Source organism: Odocoileus virginianus, chromosome 19 (assembly GCF_023699985.2).
Source record: "Odocoileus virginianus isolate 20LAN1187 ecotype Illinois chromosome 19, Ovbor_1.2, whole genome shotgun sequence".
Classification (NCBI taxonomy): Eukaryota; Metazoa; Chordata; class Mammalia; order Artiodactyla; family Cervidae; genus Odocoileus; species Odocoileus virginianus.
Genome location: NC_069692.1, coordinates 44476182 through 44499997, shown reverse-complemented (window position 1 = coordinate 44499997; position 23816 = coordinate 44476182). Strand labels below are relative to the sequence as shown.

The following is a 23816-nucleotide window of genomic DNA, read 5'->3' as shown; positions in this document are numbered from 1 at the left end:
CTTTCCTTGCTGGTCTTTGAAGCTCTGCATTCAAATGGGTATATCTTTCTTTTTCTCCTTTGCCTTTCACTACTCTTCTTTTCACAGCTATTTGTAAGGTCTCCTCAGACAACCATTTTGGCTTTTTGCATTTCTTTTTCTTGGCAATGGTCTTGATCACTGCCTCCTGTACAATGTGACGAACCTCCATCCATAGTTCTCAGGCACTCTATCTATCAGATCCAATCCATTGAATCTTACTTGTCACTTCCACTGTATAATCATAAGGGATTTGATTTAGGTCATACCTGAATGGTCTAGTGGTTTTCCCTACTTTCTTCAATTAAGTCAGAAAGTCATTTGGGGGAAAAATCATGCTACAGAAGGTGTAGGCTACTGGGCATCTCAGAATGTTGTACCCATGTTCCTGTAAGAATGGAGGTACTTATATACAACAGTATTTTTAACCAATCCACATATCTTGAAAACCATTTGACAGTGAACTATTTCTGATATCAATTATGCCAGTTACCATGCTTCCGTGAACGTGGAGATTATAGCGGTTGAAGTTAGTGCCTGTTGATACGCCTAACGTTTTGAAGCGAAGACCGTGCAGTTAGAATGCCTGGTAAGGTAAATGCTGTCAGAGGTGATGCCGACGATGAGGATACAGCCACAAGACTGAACAATATATAATATAAACTATAAGTTTAAATGAGAGGTAACAACGGAAGTTAATGAGTGAGGAATTAATGCAAATTACAGAAGTTGCCTAGCTTCTGTTCCTTTCCGGCTTTTGGGGGGATCTACAACGGCTTTGCCAGAATCCCTAAACCGAAGCCCAATTCCTATTCGCCGCCAAGTCACCTGGCGAGGACTACAGCTCCCAGAAGGCAACGCTCGGCTCTCGCGACGCCGCCCCCTTAGCCCGCCGGGAGTTGTAGTTTACAGAAGATCGCCGTGAACCTAGTTCTACGCGCTTGTCCACAGAAACTGGGCGGCCCCGGTCTCCTCTCCTTCCGGGTCTCTGCGGCGGTCGGATTCGTGAACCTAGTCCGGGTGCTCGGCCGGGCGGGAGGCCGCGGCCGGCCGGCGGCGAGGCGCTCTAGGCCGCGCGGCTTCGTCTCTATGACCCCGGGAGGCGGTCCCGGGCGCCCTCGGCGCGCGCGGAGGGCTTGCGGGTCAGTTCCGCGCAGCGCGGCCGGGGAGCCATGGCCGCCCCAAGAGGTGAGGCCGTGGCCGGCGGGACTGGGGAGGCCGGGCCGGGGGCGCGCTGCAGAGCGAGCCTCAGCGCTTGCCTGCATCTGTCTGCGGGCGAGCATCCTCCGCGCCCGCGGGGCTCGGGTCTCCGGCTGGTAGGCCCGCGCGTCGGGGAGCAGGGGTTTGTGTTGAGCGGCTCCCGGGCTTGAGCGCGCGCTGCCACCGGTCAGGGCGGCGCGGGCCAGCCAGCCTCCCACTGCGGCTGCCTTCCCGGGGGGCGGACTCAGCGCCAGCCGGTTCGGCGGCCGGAGACCGCGCCTGCCTGGACGAGTGGGTGGGGGACAGAATTCAGACAGGCCTGGGCTGCAGCCGACCAGGCGGGGAGTCGGGGTGCCGGGCCCGGGCTGGAGCCGCATCACCCGGCGGGAGGCAGAACGGGTCTCACTCCGGGCCGGGGTCACCGCGGCTGCGGTCTCCGCGGTGCCTCCTACACTAGGATGCTCGGAGCCTTCAGGGCACGCTCTGGGTGCAGAACCTAAGCAGCGGCTGGTCCGCCTAACAGACACTGAAAACATTCTTGGGGCAGGAGAACAGCCTTGCAAGTGTGATGAGACGGAGAAAGCTGTGGTTAACACTCTTGAGGATGTTGTATGGTTAGAAGGAACACTTGAATATTTTGCGGGGAGGGTGATATCCATCCTCTGCCCCTGCCCTTGCCCCTTCCTCAGGGATAGCTCATTAGAGTAATAATGTTTGATGACTAATTGCCTTTGCCTGAGTCTAAGTATCATTAACTGCAGCTCGTTTGCTTTGCTGAATGGGGTAAGTTAAAACCGGAGTTGAGTTTCTGAATGGTGAAGCTACGAGCGATTGGGCAACACCCGGATTTTTCTCCACATTTCCTCCATAGAGCTCTTGGCTTCACGCCTGAATATACGTGGAACAAATATTTGAACAATAGCTTTTTGCGTGGGTGGCGGATTATTTTCCTGGTTGGGGAGGCCACGTTTATCTTTCAAGGCCTGCTCAGGGGCGTTATCTGCAATTGCATATGCTTCTCGCATTTGAGATGAGCCCACCTTTAAGAGTCTTTTATAGCAACACCCGAAATAAAGGGAAAAAGTAGAATTATTTTGATAATTGACATAAAATGAAATTAGCAAGATGAATGGTGAAGGCAATTACAGAATTACCTAAGTCAAATCATCTGAAATAGTTGCTCAGTTTACAGATTTAGGCTTATTGCCAATACATATTTGTTGTGCCTGGGTCGTGTGATAAATCTTACATGTCCGCTAGAACTGTGTAATACAAAACTGGAATCCCGAACTTCCTGATATTCACAAAGAATTTATTTATTTCTGGGACTTCCTAATTTCCACCTTCTCAGGTGTTACAAATAATGTTCACTCTAAAATATAGTAAACTATAACTGAGAAAAATATACAACTCCAGATTGTGAATTTCTTTTGCGGGGCGGGGTGGTGGGATTCTACACATAGAAACACAGGTTGCGTGGGAGCTAATGGGACCTTTGAGAGGACACAGTGCCGACGTGCCACTGTGCCCACTCAACAATGCAGCTCACTGTGGGCTTTTTGCCACCGCATGGATCCTAGTCCTCCACTGACTGACTGACTATTGAGTCTCTGCCCCCGGCAGTGAGGCTCAGGAGTTTTAACCATTGGACCGCCAGGGAAGTCCCTGTATGGACTTGTGATATTACCTTGAAACAACCTGAAATTGCTAATAATTGCGCTTTCATTATACAGATGTTTAAACTTATTTGCTTGCTCTTTTATTTAATCAGTTATTTTCAGGAATATCATATATATTCCCATTTAATCACTATGCTAATAGGTGTATTTTCAAAATTTTAACCATTTTGTTGTTTTGGAATCAGGAACCTATATAATCGCTGACATAGCTTTTAGTTTAGCAGTCCTAACCTCTTATTCATGAAAGCATTGATAACTTAGGACATGTGGGTTGGTAAACTTTTTCTGTTAATGGCTGATGGTCTCTGTCATAACTACTCACTCTGCTGTTGCAGGGCAAAAAAAAGCCATAAATAATTCGGAAACAACATGAGTATGTTCTAATACAACTTTTTTTGTGACACTGTAATTTGAATTTCATATAGTTTTCATATATCACAAAAGGTTATTTAAAAACTTTTTTCCAGCCATTAAAAAATATGAACCTATTCTCAGGTTTCAGATCAGAGGAAAAGGAGAGGAAATACACTCTGTTCACCCTGATCAAGAAGGTGGGAAATGGTTTCTCCTGTGCCGCTGTTTATTTTTTGTCTTACATTTCCTCCTCGTGTAGGAGAGTTTTAGGGCACGTGAAGTATCACAGTGATCTCCTCCGATCTCTTTTACATTGACATTGCTTTTTGGGTCCTCAAGATCGATTGAAACTTTAGGCAGAGATAAGCTCTATTTTTTTCTATTCTGCCATCCAACTTTTTAGTTAAAACCTAATGGACTTTTAAACATCTGCCTGAATTTTCCAAACAATTCTTTAATTCACCCAGGGAAAAATATTTATATTGAAGAACCTGTTTTCCTAGTAAGTTTCCACCTTACCATATAAAGATGATTTGTTTGAAACTTATTTTCCTGTGCAAGTCACCTTTGAACTGTGGTTAGGCTTCCAAAGTGGTTAAGAAGCATGCTTAGATGTAATGTAGTTATAGTAGCAGCCCAGAGCAACCTCTTCCCTCTGGTTCTTAACCCGGGTTGTCAAAGTGTGGCCCATTGGTCAAACCCAGCCTATGACTTGTTTTTGTATGACTTGTGAGCTAAGAATGGTTTTTACAGATGAACGTTTGCGGCTGATCTGATGGAACAGCAGCTTTGAAGACCAGTGAAGCAAAATGTTACCTGCCTCCACCTCCACCTCCACCCCCAGAATTCCTGTCTTCTCAATACAATAAAGCATTGTACTCAACTATTATTATATTTTGAATTTTTCCAATTAAATATAAATTAAATGTGAAAATATGTTTTCTCTCTTGTCACCTAAGTACCTACATGATATCCTTAATTTTGCCTCCTGGCCTAAAAAACCTAAAATATTTACTGTTGGCCCTTATAGAAAAAAACTTGCTGATCCCTGTTTAACATGTGCCTGAAGATTTTTGAAAGAAGGTTGAATAAAGCTGGGGATGAAGGAAGTATGAAGTGGGTAAAACAGAAACAGTTTGAGTATTAGGTGATGGCTGTCTCAGAACAGGGCTAGGAGTACTGAGGGAGACCTCGCTACTCAGTGCCTGTGGTTTTCTTGAAGTTGGGGGACCTGCCTTGGTGCTTGAGTGATGGCTGATGCTCAGATACACTTACAATAAGTTCTTAAATTGAGTGTTCATCAGTTGTGTATATTTCCTGGATGGCAGGCTTTACAGAACTTCATTCTTCATACTCTTGTGTGTGTGTGTGTGTGTCATGAGTTATCTTTCATATAATGCCGTAAAATGAGAGGCTGAATGTAATTTATATTATAAAATTCCATATTATTTTATCATTCCCTTATTCCTTCTGTTTTCTTCCTGCTGTCTTTCTGTTTGGCATACACATTATTGTTTTTATCCTGCCATCATGTGTTGCTTTCACAAGTGTGAGTTATAAAGGTATATAAAGCATGTAATTTATAGCATCCTAAACTGCAGTTAGTTAAGCCAGACAATCCTGCAGTTGAGCCCTCCCCGGGAACAAGCCCTGTGCCTGGCCGGTTGGTACCGATAGTCCGCTGTGTATTGCGTGCCTGTGTGTGTGTCTTTTCATGTGGATGAGAGCATTGTTTTTGGGGGAAAAAAAAATTAAATGTATTTTGTGCTTGAAATTGGAAAGCATCTTGAAGTATAACACTGATTAGCTTTTATATACATAATGCTGTCTATTAAATAATATCTTTGCACATATTTTCCAGAAAATGTCAATTTATTATTCAAGTTATACTGCTTGGCAGTGATGACCCTGGTGGCCGCAGCTTACACCGTAGCTTTAAGATACACAAGGACGTCAGATAAAGAGCTCTACTTTTCAACCACAGCCGTGTGTATCACAGAAGTGATAAAGTTATTGCTAAGTGTGGGCATTTTAGCTAAGTGAGTATAAATACTTTATAGTGTGTTAAATTATTACTTTTTTACTCAGTTACATTCTTTATTAGAAAATCCAAGCTGTATCCTCATATGTTTGATGGCTCTAGAGCAAGCTTTCCCGGCTCAGGTCATTTTTGCTCCCCAGGAGGTATTATTTTTGTTGACCCAACCTGGGGGATGCTACTTACATCAAGCAGGTGGAGGTCAAGGGTGCTGATAAACATCCTGCGATGCTGTGTCCTCCGGGACAGCAATCCGTAACAAAGACGTCTCCAGCCCCAAATACCAGTGGTGCCACAGTTGAAAAACTCCACCATAAAGCAGGTGGAGTTGGCTAACTGTGGCCCACTGGTTAATCCCGTTTGCTGCTTGTTTTTGTTGGAACACAGATTGCGTGGCTCACACAGTTTACCATTTGGTTCTTAGAGAAAACGTGCTGACATCTGTTACAGAGGAGTAAAGCGATCCTAATAGTTAACATTTCTTTAGTCTTTTCTATGTTAAGTGACACTGTACTAAGTGCTTTTCATTAGTCGCCTCGTTTGGTCTTTATACGTTCTTCAGGTAAGTACGATAATTACCGCAGTTTTACCTGCATGGTGTCTGAGGTTGCTCAATATCATGCTGTTAATATGGGCAGCCCTGGGGGCTTTGGATCAGTAACAGTGGGTGAAAGTTGTTTTGGCAAGGCTGAAATGTAAGACAGGGTTGAGAATAGTGCATTTAGAGTGATACAGACCTAATTTTAGTCCCAGACTTGTTGGGATTATTACTTTCCATATATTCCTTAGCTTCTCCTCTTCTCCTAAGCTTCAGTTTCTCTATTTCTTTTTCTTTTTTTAAAGTTCACATTTTAAGTCTTCAGTGCTGCCCATAAGCCCAGCAGTTTTTTAGTTGTCCGTTTCATTTCCCACATTATATTCATAGGCTGGAATATTTTAAGTCTAATAAAAATCAGGTGACTTTCTCACCACCAGTAAAGGAAAGTGGGACATCTATGCAAAGGGAAGTTCTGGACACTGTGTCTATAAAACCAGGGGTGAGAGTCCACTCAGGACAGAAGAGGACAGCGCGGGCTGTGGATGAGAGAAAACGGGACACAAGACAAAGGAAAGTGAGGCAGACGGGAGGAGGCGTGCTTTGGGTACATTGTATAGTTTCTTCAGTTTTCTACTGGAGAAAATAGAGCTGTGAGAATTAAAAGCTGGTAGGAAATTACTTGAAAAGATTTTTTTAGCCTTTTAAAAAAAAAAATTTACTTATTTGGCTGTGCTGGGTCTTGGTTGTGGCTGTGGGATCTAGTTCCCTGACCAGGGATTGACCAGGCCCCCTGCATTGGGAGCCCAGAGTCTTAGCCACTGGATCACCAGGGAATTCCCATACTTGGGAAAGATGTTCGAGATGAGGACCCACCTGGGTCATGTGGACAAGTGATGTGGATAGGTTTCAAGATGTAGGCTGGTGAGTGTAGGAAGCAGTGTATAGGTTTAAATTACATTTAAACACTTTAAATTTCATTTAACAAATGTTTATTAAGTGATTTCTGTGTGACAGTTTTATAATAGGTGCTGGATATAGAAATAGACTGGAGAAGGAAATGGCAACCCACTCCAGTGTTCTTGCCTGGGAAATCCATGGACAGAGGAGCCTGGTGGGCTACAGTCCGTGGGGTTGCAAAGAGCTGGACAGGACTGAGCGACTAGACCACAGCACTAGACTTGGTATGATATGAAATAGATACGGTATAAATAAAATAGATGTTATCGTATGAATGAAACATATGGTTCCTGCTTGCTTCAAATTTAGGTTTAGTGGAAGGGACAAAATATACTAGAAAACACATGCATGATTACAGATAATCCATTTGAAAAAAATACTTTAAAAATGGTGTGGAGAGGGAGAAAAGAACAGGAAAATAATTGAGGCTAGAAGGTGGAAAGCTCTGATAGAAAATCTGTGTCTGAGATTTGTCTTGCAGGAAGAGCTAACTTGGGTTGCAAATAGGTTAAAATCTCAGACCCTTACAGTTTCTTACTTAACAAGATCCATGTTTAAGGAAATTTGGCTTCCACTCTTCTGGAGAATGTCAGGTAAAGGAGAGGCCTTATTGTATCTTTAAAAGGCAATGTTCCAAAGGCAAGCATCTCTATATTTGAAATGCCAGAACAACAACCAATTTAGGAGTAAATAAATTAGTAAAAATCTTATGGCTTAACTTCTTTCAATACAAAAATGGAGATAGTGGAAAAGAGACATAGGGAGCACATTTCTTCTCCTTATCCCCCAGCTTCCTTAGGGAGAAAAACTTATGACCCAGGAATGAAATAGGACTGTTAAGCATGTAATCTGCTATTTAAAGCTGTAAGATCAAATTATGGTTCAGTTGTTTTGTAACTGTTAAGAATTTGTTAAAAAGCAGTGAAGCCTTTGGTTTAACTCAGCAGTTGGGCTAGTGTCCTGCCAACCCACTGCAGAGACTTTTTGTCTTATTTGATGCTTTCCTAGCTTTGCGTTGCTCGCCGTATAGTATTTCTTATTCTTAAGCTATTCAGTGTTATGGGTATGGTCAGTTGAAGTTTTTTTTGTGGAAACTTTCTTTGAAATTAATATAAAAGCAGAAAAGTTTCCAAGAATTCACCATATAAGTTAGAAAATGGTGTTGAAACAACTGTGGAAAACCAAATATTGTCCTTCATTGTCATCATCATCAATAACCAGATGGCTGTTTATGTCACCAGGATAATGTAGTAAAAGTGAAACTCTCTCAGCCGTGTCCAACTCTTTGTGATCCTATGGTCTATAGAGTCCATGGACTTTTCCAGGCCAGAATACTGGAGTGGGTACCCGTTCCTGTCTCCAGGGGATCTTCCCAACCCAGGGATTGAACCCAGGGCTCCCACATTGCAGGCGGATTCTTTGCCAGCTGAGCCACAGGGAAGCCCAGGATAATGTAGAGCCTCTTACATTACCTGCAGAGTTCACAAGACCAGGGACAATCAGAAAAAAAGTAAAGAATTATGATAACAGAGTTTTGATGGCTGGCATTTGACATGACATGGCTAGCAAGAGTTTGGCTGCGAAGAAAAATCACTTAAAACACAAGGAGTTTACAAGTGGGAAAAAACAATGGAAAAAAATTACAAAGCATGAAAGAAATGAAGTGAATTTGAAATTACTGGATTTTAAAGCAAATTAATTTTTAATGAGAAACATGTTGGCACATTATGTGGTTATTCAAAACACGTTGGTAGGACAGAATTTCTTGGAGCAAATAAAGAGGGCATCTGTGAAAACATTAATTTCTTGGAATGATAAAATAGTTAAAGAATTATCTTACAATGTTAGGTTACAGGTTGATAGCTACAGAATGAAATGAAAGGACACTGTGTATTACTTGTTCTGCTTATTCAGCAATATGTCATGAGACAGTCGCTAATGAAATGAAATCAAGAGCTATGTGGGAAACATACCCAGTGAAAATGTTGCAAGTTGATTCTAGATCTTGAAAGACACTAGCTTATAATGGTTTACCCAAAGCAGTTTGGAATATGGAAAAGATGAATAAAATAGATGGCTGGACTATGATTAAACAGTTAAGAGTTGGAGCACATGAAAGCGCCTAGAACTTTATATTCGTCTTTTTGATATAGTTGTGTGAAGTTTGCAAAGTAGACTTTCCAGATATTCTCTATTCTGTAATTTCTTTATACACATATTAAAATAGTCAATTTAAAAAAAGTGAATCAAAGGCAAATAGGATGTTAAGTAGTTTGTCCAAAAAAAGCCAGGTTGGATGTTAGTGCTTTATTTGCTGTGATAGACTTCTAAACATCAGAAGATACTTGTTACTCAGAAATTTTAGGAATTGATTTGTTGGTATACATAAGAAACAAATTGATTTCATAATTTTGAACTTATATTGTTTGAAAATGCTTTACCACATGATGTTAAACTAATTCCTTCTTTAAAGCTAAAAACATGACATTGGACTTTTTTTACTTTGTTTTCAAAGTAGAAGCAACACTTTATCATCTGAGAAAAAGGATGACGATTTCAGGATATCGTGAGAGAATGTGAAAGTATGTTAGAAATAATGTAAGATTTAGAACTTGGAGACTCTTCTGAGAAGAAAAAGGATAAGTTAGATCTTCATGATTAATACATTTTCCCTATGTTCCAAAAAAATAAAGTTAATGTAAAAATTAGATAATACTAAATTTTGATTGGAAAGTTTTAGATAATGACAGAAAAGGAAAAAAGTGAACTACCATTTCAATGGAAAAAAACTGTTAAAGGAGGTAAAAGCTTATTCACTTCTTGCCACTCTTTATGCCCTGTTAAAGGGCAATAACTTTTTCGAGGTGGTAACTCCAGACCTCGCTTGTTTCTGTGCTGTGCAAAGCTTGCCCGGCTTGCTTAGGATGGTCTCTCCAGTAATGCTCTTTGCTCAGCAGTATGCTTCCTCTTGGCTAATTGTTAAAGTAAGTGCGTATCATTTTATACTGTGTGGAGATGGGGGCAGAGATTCAGGACAGTTCTTAAAAGTTCTTAACGTCTTGCTTATAATTAAGTTCACTTAGAAATGTGTCACGGCCATGTCCAAATAATCTGTGGTTCACTACCTTCAAACATTTTTTTCTAATTTTTTGGGGGATGTGGACTGTTTTTAAAGTCTTTATTGAATTCGTTACAATATTGCCTCTGTTTTACGTTTTGGCTTTTTTAAAGTTGAATTTGTTACAATATTGCCTCTGTTTTATGTTTGTTTATTTTTTGGTTTGTTTCTATGTTTTATGCTTTGGCGAGGCATGTGGGGTCTTAGCTCCCTGGCCAGAGATGGAACCCTCGCCCCCTGCATTGGAAGCAAAGTCCCAACCACTGGACCACTAGGGAAGTCCCAAACAAACATTTTAAACAGTCATGCTTTGTTTCAATATACTGCTAAAAAGATGTAGCGTGATAGTCAGAGTCATTCATTTATCCAGTTATTTGCTCAGCACTTTTCAGGATGTAAGAAATATAGCTGCAAATTAAAAAGATCTATTCTGTCCACATGGAGCTTGAGTCTGGTGGAGAACTAGATCTTAAGCAAATGAATAATCAGTGGGTGGTGGTAAGAGGATAAGTAGCTTGTTGCATAGTCGCAACCCAATGGACTGTAGCCTGCCAGGCTCCTCTGTCCGTGGGATTTCTCAGGCAAGAGTCTTGGAATCTTCCTGACCCAGGGATCGAACCCATGTCTCCTGCTTTACTGCTGAGCCACCAGAGGATAAAGAGAGGATGCTGTAAATAAGTAAGGGGGGGGTCTCCATTTGAATATGAGGAAGTTATATTAACGCAGACCTGAAGATGGAGCAGAAGATGGGCAGGAAAAGGGCAGAGAGAAGGCAGAGAGAGCAGTGTGTTAGAGAACCACCACAGATGGCGGTCTGGAGGGCTGTGGGAGGGAGGGGTGCTGACAGGAAGCAGGAGAGGCGGGCAGGGTGTCGTGAGGAACTGGGCCTGTGAAGGAGTCCAGGTTTCCTCCCAGGTGCATTAGGAAATCACCAGAAGGGTGAAGCCGGGGACTAACAAGGCGGCCCAGTGATGGTGAGTCCCGGTGACCCTTTGAGGAGCGTGGACGAGAAGGGTGTAGGAGTTGGGGGTGAGGAAGCTTATCAGAGCCCAGGGCTGTGGGCGAGCTGACTGTGAGTGATGAAGAGAAGCGTCCGCTTTTCAGAGTAGAGGCCACAGGCCTGGTGATGGCGCTGGCTAAACAACCGAGTCCTGCCATCTCAGTCGTTCCCACGAACACTGAATTAGTGATGACTGAACTTGCTCCTAGAGGAGCAGGGATAGGTTCCTGTGAGCCTCTGGTCACAGCATTTTCATCAGCTGGTCACCATAGAACCTTGCTTCTGTTTAAAGACACCTCACTTAATATGTATTGTTGACTTATTAACATTGAACTCGGGGCCAGTAATGCTCTAATTCATGCCTGGATGAAGCTTATCTAACACGTGTTTTCTCCATAAGGCACACCACAACTTTCTGGCACTAAGGAACACTAGCCAGCACTTTAGCACTATTGCTATAACATATAATAAATTGAAATTTCCTTAGAAAAACCAAAGAATAATGCTTCTTTGGGGGTCTGTTGTGAAAAAATGAATTTTTGAAAACCCAATGAGCATACATCTAACTTCTTTAGAAAGGAAGTGACCACAGTCTGGAATACTGTGAATCCCTGTCACGATGTGCTATGTAAAGTGCCAAACATCCTCTTTTAAGATCGCGGCAACTGAAGTTGCTATCTTCAGACAGTCAGGACTGCTGCTGTTGAGCATGGCAGGCTGCCAGAGAGGGAAGGTGCTAAGGAAACGTCCTCCCCTTAAGAACACGTGAGGGGGACACGCAGGTAACACAGCTTATTTTTGTTTAACGCTTGTGCTGCTGTTTTAGCCTTAGGTATTATTTCATCTTCTGTGAGGAGAAATCCAAGGCCGAGGGAAGTTTTAATTTGCCAAAGATCCCCAGAAAGTGACTGGCAGTGACAGCACTAGAAAGCTCCCTGATTTTCACTTTTCTGATTATAAGTCTTTTAGAACAATGAAATAATTGAGCTGTAAAGTGATTAGCCAGGGCAAAGACAAGCATTTAGTAGTAGCATTGTTAGACATCTCAGTAATTTTATCTTTTAAGTTTTCATTTCCAAATGTTAACATTTTACCATGTGTGTTTTATCATGTTCTTGATTTCTGTGCATTTGTATGTGTGTATATAGTTTCTATGAACTGTTTGAGAGCAAGTGTTACATAAGATGCCCTTGTCCCTAAATTCTTCAGCACATACTTTCTAAAAAACATAACATTCTCTTACATACTCACATATATCAAATTTGAGGCATTGGTATTGACATGATACTGGTACCTAATTCACAGACCTTGGATAATTTTGCCCGTTGCCCACTGGTGTCCTTTAATAGTAAAGCAGTCACACTTGAGTTTTCTCTCTAGCTGCCCGCAACCTGAGAGCGCTCCTCCGTCGTTTTTCCTCCTGTCTTTGCCAGTGTTGAAGAGCGCAGTCCGTTTGCTTTGTAGGATATCCCTCAGTTTGTTTGCTGAATGCTTTGTCGTGATCAGGTTTTTGGTCAGGACATCACAGAAGTGACCCTCCGCAGAGCAGCTTAGCAAGAAGCACATAATGTCTGTTTGCCCCCATTACTGGTGATTTAACTTTGATTTCTTGATTAAGGTAGCGCCTGCTAGGTTTCTCCAAATAAAGTCACCAATTTTCTCTTTGTAACTAATAAGTATCTTATGGAGAGAATATCCTCTTTTCATTTTTTGATTTGATGTTTCCAAATGGTAATTTCCCAGTTCCAACACTCTCTACACGTTGATTGGTTGGCCTTCTACTCTAAGGGTCTCCCGGTGGTGGCTCAGACAGTAAAGAATCCGCTTGCCACGCAGGAGACCCAGGTTCGATTCCTGGGTCAAGAAGATCGAGAGCAAGGCAACCCACTGCAGTGTTCCTGCCCGGAGATCCCATGGACAGAGGAGCCTGGCAGGCTGCAGCCCCTGGGGTTGCGTAACAGTTGGGAACGACTGAGCAGCTCACACACACACACATTCCACTCTAAGAAACTTCCTTCTCTCTGCCCTCCACCCCCTCCATCCACCTCTCCCTGTCAGTGAGATTCGTCGATTATTTTATTTTGATGGCTGGAATCCATTATCATCACTATTTATTTCTGTGCTCACATTGTCCAGATTTGGACAGTGGGATCATCTTCAAGCTTCCCTGTATTTTTTTTTTTTTTTTGGTCTTTTTTTCCTTCCTCTGTCTCTCTCATATTCTTACCAATCTTTAAGCAGTTTCTTCTAGCATAACAAAGGGTGCGTTCCCTGCCCCAATCCTGAAATCATACATTTCTCTAGGAAACCTTTCTTTTTTACAAGAATGGTACTTAGAAACCAGAATCTGGATGCAGGATGTGCACACTGGTACCGGAGGGATATCATTACTTCTGGGCCCTTTCAGTAAACAGAGCCGGGTAACGTGTGTTAAATGTATCTGATACTCTGTTTCTGTATATGTATGTATGTAACTATGAGTTCAGTATTGTTTGACACCTGCAATTCTGACCCAGTATCAAAGGGTTCATTACAACTTTTCCCTTTTCTGTATTTTCTTTTCCATTGATGGTAAGTTTGACTTTCATTATCTTAAAGATATTTACTTATTTGCTCAGTCCTAGAATATACAATAAGTCGATTCAGAATTTCTAACCTACAGCTGTGGAAAAGCAAACCTACTAACTAAAGTTCAGTATTTGTATGCAGTTCTTTTTGCGTTTAGTCTTGGAGCATACAGTAAAAAGACTGCGTTTTAGAATACTTGGGTTAGTTCTGTTTTTCTCCATCAGTGTTATTTTGGTATTCATGAAAAAAACTGACAGGTTTGTTTTTTGTCTGTTTGTTTGTAATTAATTTGGAGTTTTCCACCATCTTTGATTTTACTTTTAAGTTTCAGTAGTTTTTGGAATATGAAATTATACTTGTTTTTATCATAAATTAGAAGTGCAAAAAAAATGGGGACTGGGGGGAATATTTGATGGGTGGTACCTTTGATAAGTAAGGTTTAAGGTTTACATGGTCTGATTGGGGAATTTTAGAGCATGTAACTAGAATGCATGTACATGTATGTATGTACAGTGCTTGTAATTTTGTGTGCATACAAAGTTCACACTGTGCTTTGCTTTTTAACTTTTTTCCATTTAAATGTTTTATCTTAGAGATGGTTCCATGTCCATACATAGAACTCTGTCTTATTATTTTTAAGAGCTGTGTGGTTTTCTATTATACAGATGTATTATATAGACCAGTTTCTATTGATGGATGTTTAGATTGTATGTAGCCTTCTGCAACTGTAAAACAAAGATGTAATAATTATCTTTTAATGTACACTGTTGTGCATATGTATGAGTTATGTCAGACCACTCTCATGTGGTAAAGGAAACAGACATCCTATTTTGTGGAGAGGGGAGTAGCTTAGCAGTCTGATGCAAAAGCAAGTATTTGAATGTGAAGTTATTGATTTCTAAGTTATAATCCAGTTGAAACATAAAACAAATACATGTAAAAATGTTTTAGGTTCATAAAATAATTACTACAACAATTCACAGGAAAATTGCTAGTTAGCTTTACTAAACTGTCATAGCTATTAAAATTAACACTTTTGATTTACACCTGTCATTTGTGATACGAAAAAGGAGGTGCAGACACTGTCATGTCGTCTTAGCACAAAGTCAGCTTCTTGTTATTTGCTGTCCACCGCAGCCTGTAAGCACTAAAGAAACCTGGAAGGGTGTGTAAACATGCATATTACTTTGGGTGTGTATAGTAATAATTGCATCTTATATCTTTGAACTACTTATCCCTATAAGACTGGAGAAAATTAGTTTACTGTTTCATAGTATCACCTAGAATGGTGAATGAAGATGAACTGTGCAGATGAGAAATCTGTAAGCAAAACTGAAGTTTCTTCAGCTCACGAGTAACTTGTGCTGCATTATCATTCCATTTTGCGCAGTGCCTTGGTGACCTAGCCAAGGATTTTAGGTCTCCTAGTAGTTTTCGTCAGATCAGGAGCTGGAAGAATGAGACCTACTTTTGACCAAACATAGATCAGAAAGAACTGGTTTCAGCCGGTTGGTAGGAAATTTAGGGGGGTAGGCGGCAGCAGAATCTGTCTACAATCAACACGGAGCTTCAGCATTTCTTCAGGTAACAAGAGGTTGAACATAGATTCTTTTCCAGTGATAAAAATCAAACAGTAAATTTAATGGGACAGGCTATATTTTTTTTAAAATATGCTTTTTGATTTTAGACATGCTTTTTCTTATCTCACAATGTCATTTATATAATTAAATTCAATAAATTTGTTTTTAACAAAATGTACTCATTAAAGTGCATGGGATTTGATTTCCAAGAAAATATCAGGAAAAATGGAAGAAAAAACAGCCTTTGGTTTTTATGTGTTCCTTTCACTAGTATATTCAAGGCTGTAGTATATTTAAAATTGATCATTTACCTTTGTCTACTTAACAGTAAAACAAAAGGATAGATGATTACTAGTGTTTTCTGGGAGATACATTGGTGTATATATATTTTAACTTTCATGAGTAAAACCGTAAGTTTTGGAGCTGTTTTCTTAATACGTTAAAGTTAAGCAAGATTTAATCTCACACTGAAATAATCTACCTCTTTGAAACTTTGTGTGTTAGGATTCCCGTATATCCTTTGCTCTACCTCCTATTTCCCTTTATTCTACTGTTGTTGTTGAGTTGCTAAGCGGTGTCTAACTCTTCACGACCCCATGGGATGCAGCACGCCAGGCTTTCCTGTCCTTCACTGTCTCTGGGCGTTCGCTCAGACTCATGTCCGTTGAGTCAGTGATGCTCTCTAACTATCTCATCCTCTGCCACCCTCTTCTCGTTTTGCTTTCTGTCTTACCTGGCATCAGGGTCTTTTTCAGTGAGTCAGCTCTTTGCATCAAGTGGCCAAGGTATTGGAGCTTCAGCATCAGTCCTTCCAACGCATGTTCAGGGCTGATTTCCTTTAGGATGGACTGGTTTGATCTCCCTGCAGTCCAGGGGACTCTTAAGGGTCTTCTGCAGCAGCACAGTTTGAAAGCATCAGTCCTTTAGCGCTCAGCCTTCTTTGTGGTCCAACTCTCAAATTTGTACGTGACTACTGGAAAATCGCAGCTTTGACTATACGGACCTTTATTTTACTATACAATGTCATTAATTATTCTTGAGCTTTTGTTTTCTTTTGCAAGTTCTTCTAGCAATTGCTGCTATTTTTTTGTAACTTATTTCCAAATGTCTTGTTATAATTACATGATGTTGATATAATCCTGTGGTGAAGCTTGAGCTTTCCTCTGATAGCATTCTGGTAGACCTTGGCTTCTCTAATATCTGCATTAGAGAAGAAACCAGAAAAAGATACTGAAGCCTTCTTGGCAGTGAAGAAGTAGTAATTCCTAAGCATCCAAGGAAAAAGATCCAATAAAAAGGACCTAATCAGGAGCCACAGACCTGAAGGTTAATCTGGACACAGTACATCACACTCTGCTGGTTTGCCACGTTGAAGGAGTGGAGCATTCAGACTGACCGGTGATGTCTCGCAGGCCCTCCTTGTGATGGGAAAGCTGAAAAGTGTAGAGTGGTAAGAAGACATGGAGAAGAGGCGCCCCGGCAGCCCTGACTCCCGCTGCAGGCGTGGTGTCAGTAGGAGACGCAGTCAGATGCGTGCGCAGCCCGTATTCACGCAGAGCGGGAGAGTCGGTGATGAGCAGGCCAGCGCTGAGCTCTGGGTAGCCAGGAGTTCACTTGATACTATGGAGGGATTAGAGTATCTCTGTGGAGTGGACGTGGGCGGGCATTGCCCATAGCTGGGGATCAGAGGAGGGATAAATAGCCATTAAACTAGAGCTTGCGGAACCCTATGTGGGAGATAAACAGACATGAAAGGAAGTAGAACATAAAAGATGGGTGCAAACTGGTGCCTCTCAGGAGTTCCCTAGGGAACCACTCTGAAGATACATCAGTAGAAAAGTATTTCGGAAGGACATAAAGTAATGGCTCAGTGAAAGCAGTGTTCTGTAAGATTTATGCTTCTTCCATCATAAGGTGCTTCTTAGAATTATGACAGAATGTTCAATTATGTTTTCTAATATATCACCTGTTAAAATGGTTCTTTGAGTTGGACCTCTGTGATTCTTTTTAATCGTTTTTTATTTTCAGTTTTATAACAGGGAAAATTTGAGAAATTTTTCTTTATACTCTTTTAAGATGTGGAGAATTATATAGAACATTATAGATTTGTGTTTAAAAAAAAAAAGTGTTAAAGGTTTAAAGGGCCAAACTTCAGGTGTCTGGAAATCTCTCCTATGTAGATTTTTCCCAGCACAGTCATCTTTCTTGAATTCTCTCCTCTTCTGGACGGCTTTTGTCATCTCCCTCTAGCTGTGTGTGTGTCGTTTTCAGCATATGGATTTCCCATTGTGGTGTGGGGTGTATGTTACTCTTCAGCATATGGATTTCCCATTGTGGTGTGGGGTGTATTGAATTTGGCAGCAGACAGCCTTTAACTAAGGACACCTTGTGTCTCTGTGGTCCAGGCCGACTTTCCTGTCTTAAGTGTTTTCTTGGGTGCTGAGTGTTCTATGGTGAAAAGGCATGGGTAGTCAGTTCAACATTATGGACTTTTTGCTTCCCCCTCAGAACCTGGGTAATCATTTTTGCCCTATTTAGTATGAAAATACCCAGTTAGTGACTTGATTCTAATATGTTAACCGAAAATTTGAAGGCTCATTGTGAGTTGACATAGATTAGTCTTCTCAATGCAGCATTATGGTTCTCTTTAAGGATGTTTTGAGCTGTAGTTAGGAGCCTTTTGATGTAGCATTTTTTGGTGTTGATGCTTATAAAAGTGTTCTTTGATATGTATTTTCAGGGAATAAGTGAGCTGATTTATAGCAGGGGAAAGTATGAGTCAGATTAGCTATTAATAGTTCCTCCTGCATAAAAATAAGAATACTTAAGAGCATGCATTAATCAATATGCAGTAGTGAACTTTATGTACATTGTAGATACAGTTTACCTTTACTGGTATTAATTATTCAGATTTCCTGCCAAGTTATATAGATACATGCTTGAGTTTTATGAGAATATGCTTATCTAAAGATTTATTGTCCACCGTATTGCCCAAACACTAAATTAGTTTACAAATAATATTGACCTACATCACTCAGTTCCTCTTCCTATCTCATTGAGTGATGCAGATCAAAATTTATAAATTAATCTCAAGTAACTTCTTTAAGTACTAAAGCTTTTTTCTTTTGTTTGCAATTTAAATCTATTGTAATTAAAAATTGTTTTAAATGGATATGCAGTCTGATTAATCTAAAAAATAATCAGGGTAAACTTGATGTAATGGCAGAAAGCGGCAGGGATTAATTTTTTATGGGTAATATCAGCAATTCTGGTTTCCTGTTATCTCATAACTTCATATACTCAGAAGCCCCTGGAGCTTTGACCAGAGGTGGATGATGGTAAACCAAGTGCCATATTTTCCCAAATAGAAACTGTAATTGTTTTTCACATATTGTTGGTATATTTCTTTTAATAAACCGAAAATTAGTCAAAAATTCTAAAAATAAACAAGTTTGTTAAATTCTATCAGTGAACTTAACACATTGTAGCTACCCTACCTGCGATGGTATCTAATAGGATGACCTTCATTTTCTTCCTCACCCCTCTCCTTTCCCCGTTTTGTTTTCAAAGGGAAACTGGTAATCTGGGTAGACTCAGGGCGTCTTTAAGAGAGAATGTCCTGGGGAGCCCCAAGGAGCTGATGAAGCTGAGTGTGCCTTCCCTGGTGTACGCCGTCCAGAACAACATGGCTTTCCTCGCTCTTAGCAACCTGGATGCGGCGGTGTACCAGGTGGGTGGTGGTCAGAGGCGCAGAGGCTTTAAAGGCATGTTTTTATGCGGACAGCATTTTTATTAACCCTTTCTGTCACTGTCAGATATTCTTCTCGGTTCTGTTAACGACACCAGATATTTTGGTCTCGGAGTCCGACATTAGCGGAGCTGATTAGCTCATGTGTTGTTCTCAGGTGACGTACCAGCTGAAGATCCCTTGCACTGCTCTGTGCACTGTCTTAATGTTGAACCGGACGCTCAGCAAGCTGCAGTGGATTTCAGTGTTTATGCTGTGCGGGGGAGTCACACTCGTGCAGTGGAAGCCAGCCCAGGCCACCAAAGTCGTGGTGAGAAACAACACGCCTAACGTAACTGAGCTAGGAAACTTAAGGTCTTACGCCCTTGAGTCAGTCACGCTGATGCGTGGAGCTTGATTGTATTTCTTTGAGTGAAAATAACCTTTGCCTTACATATATCCTTTTTGCCCCTTAGGAAAATGTTATTGCTAAGGAGAGGAAACTGGCTTCTTTTTTTAAAAGAGGAGAATGTGCATAAAATACGTTAGAGATGGATGTTATCTTAAACTCAGTATAATGCCCCTCCTTCATTTTATGGATAACAAAATTGAAGTAACTTCAAAGAGAGGAAGTAACGCATCCAAAGTTCTAGTTAATAGGTAACCTGTGGCTCAAATTGTGCGAACTTCCACACAGTGTGTATGTTCAGAACTTCTAGGCCTCTTTTATACATTTTCTCAGAAATACTGGGCAGTTTTCTCCATCTAATTTTCATGCTGTCCTGCAGTCACAGAAATTCTTGCTTTGTACATACAGCCACCGTCAACAGTCGGGCTCATAGGGGAGCAGCAGTGTTCTCCTGATAATTGGTAACTAAAATAGGGCAAGAGGTGCCTTCACTTCTAACTTTTAGTTCAAGAGTTAAATGTTAAGGTATATACCTGATTTTTTTCAAGTATTATATGCTTTAATTGGTTGTTTTCCCAAAGAGAAGTAGGAAGTAGAACTACAGTGGAGGACCTGAAGGTCAGGAGCTTCCTTCTGCATATTTTTCCCAATGAGAGACCATGGGTTCTCCCGTCCAAGTACTAACCAGGTCCCACCCTGCTTGGCCTCCAAGATCAGAGAAGTTCAGGGTGCATGACCGTAGCGGGCCCGTGGTCTTTTAGGAGCGGAAGGCAGCCGGGGAGGCATGTGAAAGTGGGAAAAGTCAGCTTTTTACGTACTTTCCGGCCTGGCGGAAGGATTTTTTTTCTCAGAAAGTAAGTTTTACACTAGTATTTCTTGTCTTTACGTGATGTTTAAATGTGCTTATATTCTCGGTGACATTTCAAACGCTGTCAAGTATGTACTGCACGTGTAACGCGGACGTAGACCACTGGAGAAGTCATTTGTTTGGGAAGTAATGCAAACACTTAAAAGTTAAATATGAACTTCCAGGACCACTTTACATGTTTAGCAAATGTCCACCTCGCATAGGTAATGCGTATGAAAAGCTCAGTAAACTAAAGCAGAGAATTCGACTGCTGGAGCACTCTAGAAAGTTCTTTCGTATCTTGAACAGAATGCAGCCTCCTGTAGCTGCCTCTTGTTGTTCCCTGCTCTCCTCAGAGTAACTCAGACCCCTGCTAGCTCCACATGATGGCCCTTGGAATGTCTGAGAACACTGTCACAGCCTGCCTTCCGTGTCTTTTTCTGTCCCCTGTTGAGAGGACCTGTTTCTTCCTAGAATGTGCCTTCTGGGGACTCTGTGACCCCTAGCCTGTCCCCGCGCTGCCTTGTACTTCTTTTCTAGACGCATTTATCCATTGTCTTTCCTCGGTGTGTATATAAGGTATATACCTTATATATGAGGTATATACCTCGGTGTGTCCCCAAAGCTCGTACCATCTCCAGATGCTGACTGAATACCGTGGTTGAGTTGCTAAGCTGTGTCCGACTCTTGTGACCCCACGGATTGTAGCCCACCAGGCTCCTCTGTCCGTGGGATTCTCCAGGCAACAATACTTCTCCAGGGGATCCTCCTGACCCAGGGATAGAAGCTGGGTCTCCTGCATTGCAGGCAGATTCTTTACCAACTGAGCTGAGCTGTAGTTCGCTAATTACTCTAGACTTGTTCAGTCAGCCTAAGGTTGTCAGGGTTTTTTTGTTTTTTTTTGGTTGGAGGTGGCTATCCATTCTGTAACTGATTTATAACCACATGTAGCTGTTTCACACACACACACAGTTTTTCTCAGATATGATTTCTGCAGCAGGCTTCTAAACTGAAGTGCAAGATGTGTTTATATTTATTAAGCCCATCTTGTTACTTTGGGTTAATGCTCAAGCCTCTGAGGTCTGCAGTCCTTATTGGTCGTTAGCTTTTTCTTGAAATGTTGTTATGCTTTCTGCAGATGCGGCACGCATGTCTTCTGGGTCTTCACTGAAAATTTTAGACAGACGGGATCAGAGTTCTGAGGACATGCCTTTAGATCTCTATTTTTTTTACTCTTGCTTAAGAAACATTTGTTATCCCTCTCAGTTTTCATGAACCAGGAATTCAAGGGTGCCTGAGCTCTGGCCTCTTTGAGACATTCTGGCTTGAGGGGTCTCGTAAGAGGTTGCAGCCAAGATACCAGCCAGGCCCGCAGGCAGCTGCAGACCCGCCAAGGCTGGGAGGGGCCGTTTCTCCGGTGGCTCATTCGTATGCCCGGCTGGTTGATAGCGGCTGTAGGTCCAGCTTGGTCTTATTCTGTTAATTAGCACTTTGCTACATGAGTATTCACTCAGCTATGAATAGAACTAGTTATCCTCACTCCATTTCTCTGTCTCAGTAACGAAAACACTATGCAAATCTGTCAGATTTCTTACTGAACATTATTTCTGTGGAATTCCCCTCATCACTTAACTAGGAATCCTTTCAGTGAGACAGTTTGGTGTGTCTTCTTCTTATGGAAGCCACACCATTTGTGTGTGTGTGTGTGATGACCATTGGACTTTTTAAGCTCTACAAGTCATCTGTGGTGTGATTTTGCTCGTATTCAGTAACAGTAACAACACCGCAGTCAACACTAGTTATTAGCAATGTTCTAAGTGCTTTACACACATTAACTCACTTATGCCCACACCAGTCACATGAGATGTGTGTCTTTATTTCCATTTTCATATGAGGAAACTGATAGGCACAGCAGCTTAGCAGTGGGTCCACAGCTCAAGCTTGCTTGAGCCCAGGCAGTGTGGCTCCAGAGTCTGCGCTTCTGGTGAGTGTACTGGCCTGCCTTCAACGCCTGAAGCTGCTGTTGATCATTTCTGCAGCTTTTCCTTCTCTCTGCCTTTCTGAAAATCCGGACAGTATTTGCCCAATTCAGATTTTCTGGCCAGTTTCCATGCCCCAGTAATCTTCACAGATGTAGTGAACACACCTTGACTTGGTACTATTCTTGGTCAAGATGCTTCTGAATTTAGGTGGGTGTTTTTTTTTTTTTTTTTTACAACTCACATCTGTGTTTTATTATACTCTAAAATATACAGGAATCTTGATGTACTGAAAGAGTGCAAGTAAATACAGTATTCAAGCAGTCACTATTTCTATTTACATGCTCATTAATTCTTCAAAAACCCACAAAATTATCAAATAGATCAAAATACTGTTCTGTGTTTTCACACTTTATATTCAGAAAAACCAGCTGATAATTTACAATGTCATAAAGTTTCCAGTTTCACGATACAAAAAGAATAAAATGAAATTGGGAATCACTTTGTGAAAATTTATGGAACTCTACCCCGACTTGGAAGACCCCCTATGTAAGTGAAATCATTTTCACTGGGAAGGTGACACAGTAAAAGCAGACCCATATAAATTGTCATTTAAAAGCCTAAACATCAGCCTTCCGGGTGTTTTTATGACAGCAAACCACATATTTTGGACTTAACTTCCCATTCATTCATTCATTTAAAATCATTATTCACAGAGAAAGTGGAAACTAGATTTGGGTAACTCTTATTTTCTTGCTAACAGTATGTCATCTAGCAAAAGAAACACTTTCTTCTCTTTTAAAGGCCTTCTTCAAAGTTTTATAGTATTTTTGCAAGCCTCCACTTATTCAGAGCTTTCAATTTTTTTTGATACTAAAATTCCTGGTTGGTTCCTCTTGGTTTTGTATGCTGTAGTTTTTAATTTTTTTTTCTTAGTGTTCCTATAAAATAAGAATTCATTGAAGATGCCTTTAACTAGTGACACCTGACTTCTTGAAGCCCAGAGAAGCAGTCAGTGTCTATCACCATTTTTGCTAACTGTAGAGATTAAACCAGCAGAAAAGCCAAGAATTTGCCAGACATTTTATTTAGTAGCCTGAGCTTTCTAGTGTCCTTCCATTTTTTTTTTTCTCATTTCTATGCCAGTCTTATAGTTTATATTAGGAAAGCATCCATGTTTACCCACTGTAGTCTATAGCAGTGTTCTCGAAACATCAGTATACATCAGAATTAACAGGAAGGTTAGACAGATTCTGAGGGTGGAGGCTAACAGTTTGATTCAGTAGGTCTGGGGAATGCCTGTCAATTTTCATTTCTAACAGGTGACGCTGCTGCTGCTGTTGGTCCAGGGACCATACTTTGAGAATCATTAGTCCATAATATCTTCTATTTCTTCTTTTATCTTCGCACAGATATTTTCTGTCTCAGGTCCTCAAAGTAACACTCTGCTTTATGAGGCTTACTTGTTTTGAACAAGCTATGTGCTTGTCACATCAGTCCTGTGTCTCAACCCTTAGTTCCTGAGCGCTGCCGCTCAGATAACACTGATCTCTGAGCAGAGACTGATGAAGGCTCCTGAGGAAATAAAGTTGAAACAATAGGTGGGGGTCCATATGCTGCATCTGTTAGCAAAGTATTGTGAATATATATGCATGTCAATCTCTCACATTAGTGAACTATTTAAGAATCAGAGCTGTGTATCAGCTTCCTCTTTATTCATTTACTTTATAAAATAGTGTATATGGTTTGTAAAAGTCATGCTATTAATATTTGATAAAAATTCAGTAAAGTTGGAAATCTTACA

General features: G+C 41.1%; 2 protein-coding genes across 3 annotated transcripts in view; one reads left to right on the top strand and one right to left on the bottom strand.

Annotated features, from left to right (window-relative positions):
- Nucleotides 1-988: 988 nt before the first annotated feature.
- SLC35A1 (solute carrier family 35 member A1) overlaps nt 989-23816 on the top strand; it is a 30018-nt gene continuing 7190 nt past the window's right edge. The window contains exons 1-4 of the mRNA XM_070450149.1: nt 989-1206; nt 5113-5290; nt 18621-18780; nt 18956-19108. Coding sequence (XP_070306250.1) covers nt 1191-1206; nt 5113-5290; nt 18621-18780; nt 18956-19108 — 507 coding nt within the window. The 5' untranslated portion in view covers nt 989-1190. The remainder of the gene's footprint in view (nt 1207-5112; nt 5291-18620; nt 18781-18955; nt 19109-23816) is intronic.
- The window catches only part of RARS2 (arginyl-tRNA synthetase 2, mitochondrial), a 90027-nt gene continuing 78146 nt past the window's right edge, over nt 11936-23816 (bottom strand). For both annotated transcript variants that reach the window (XM_020879140.2, XM_070450145.1), the window contains exon 21: nt 11936-16726. Coding sequence is in view for 1 of the 2 variants with exons in the window: in XM_070450145.1 (XP_070306246.1) it covers nt 16682-16726 (45 nt within the window). In the remaining variant the exon portion in view is untranslated. The remainder of the gene's footprint in view (nt 16727-23816) is intronic.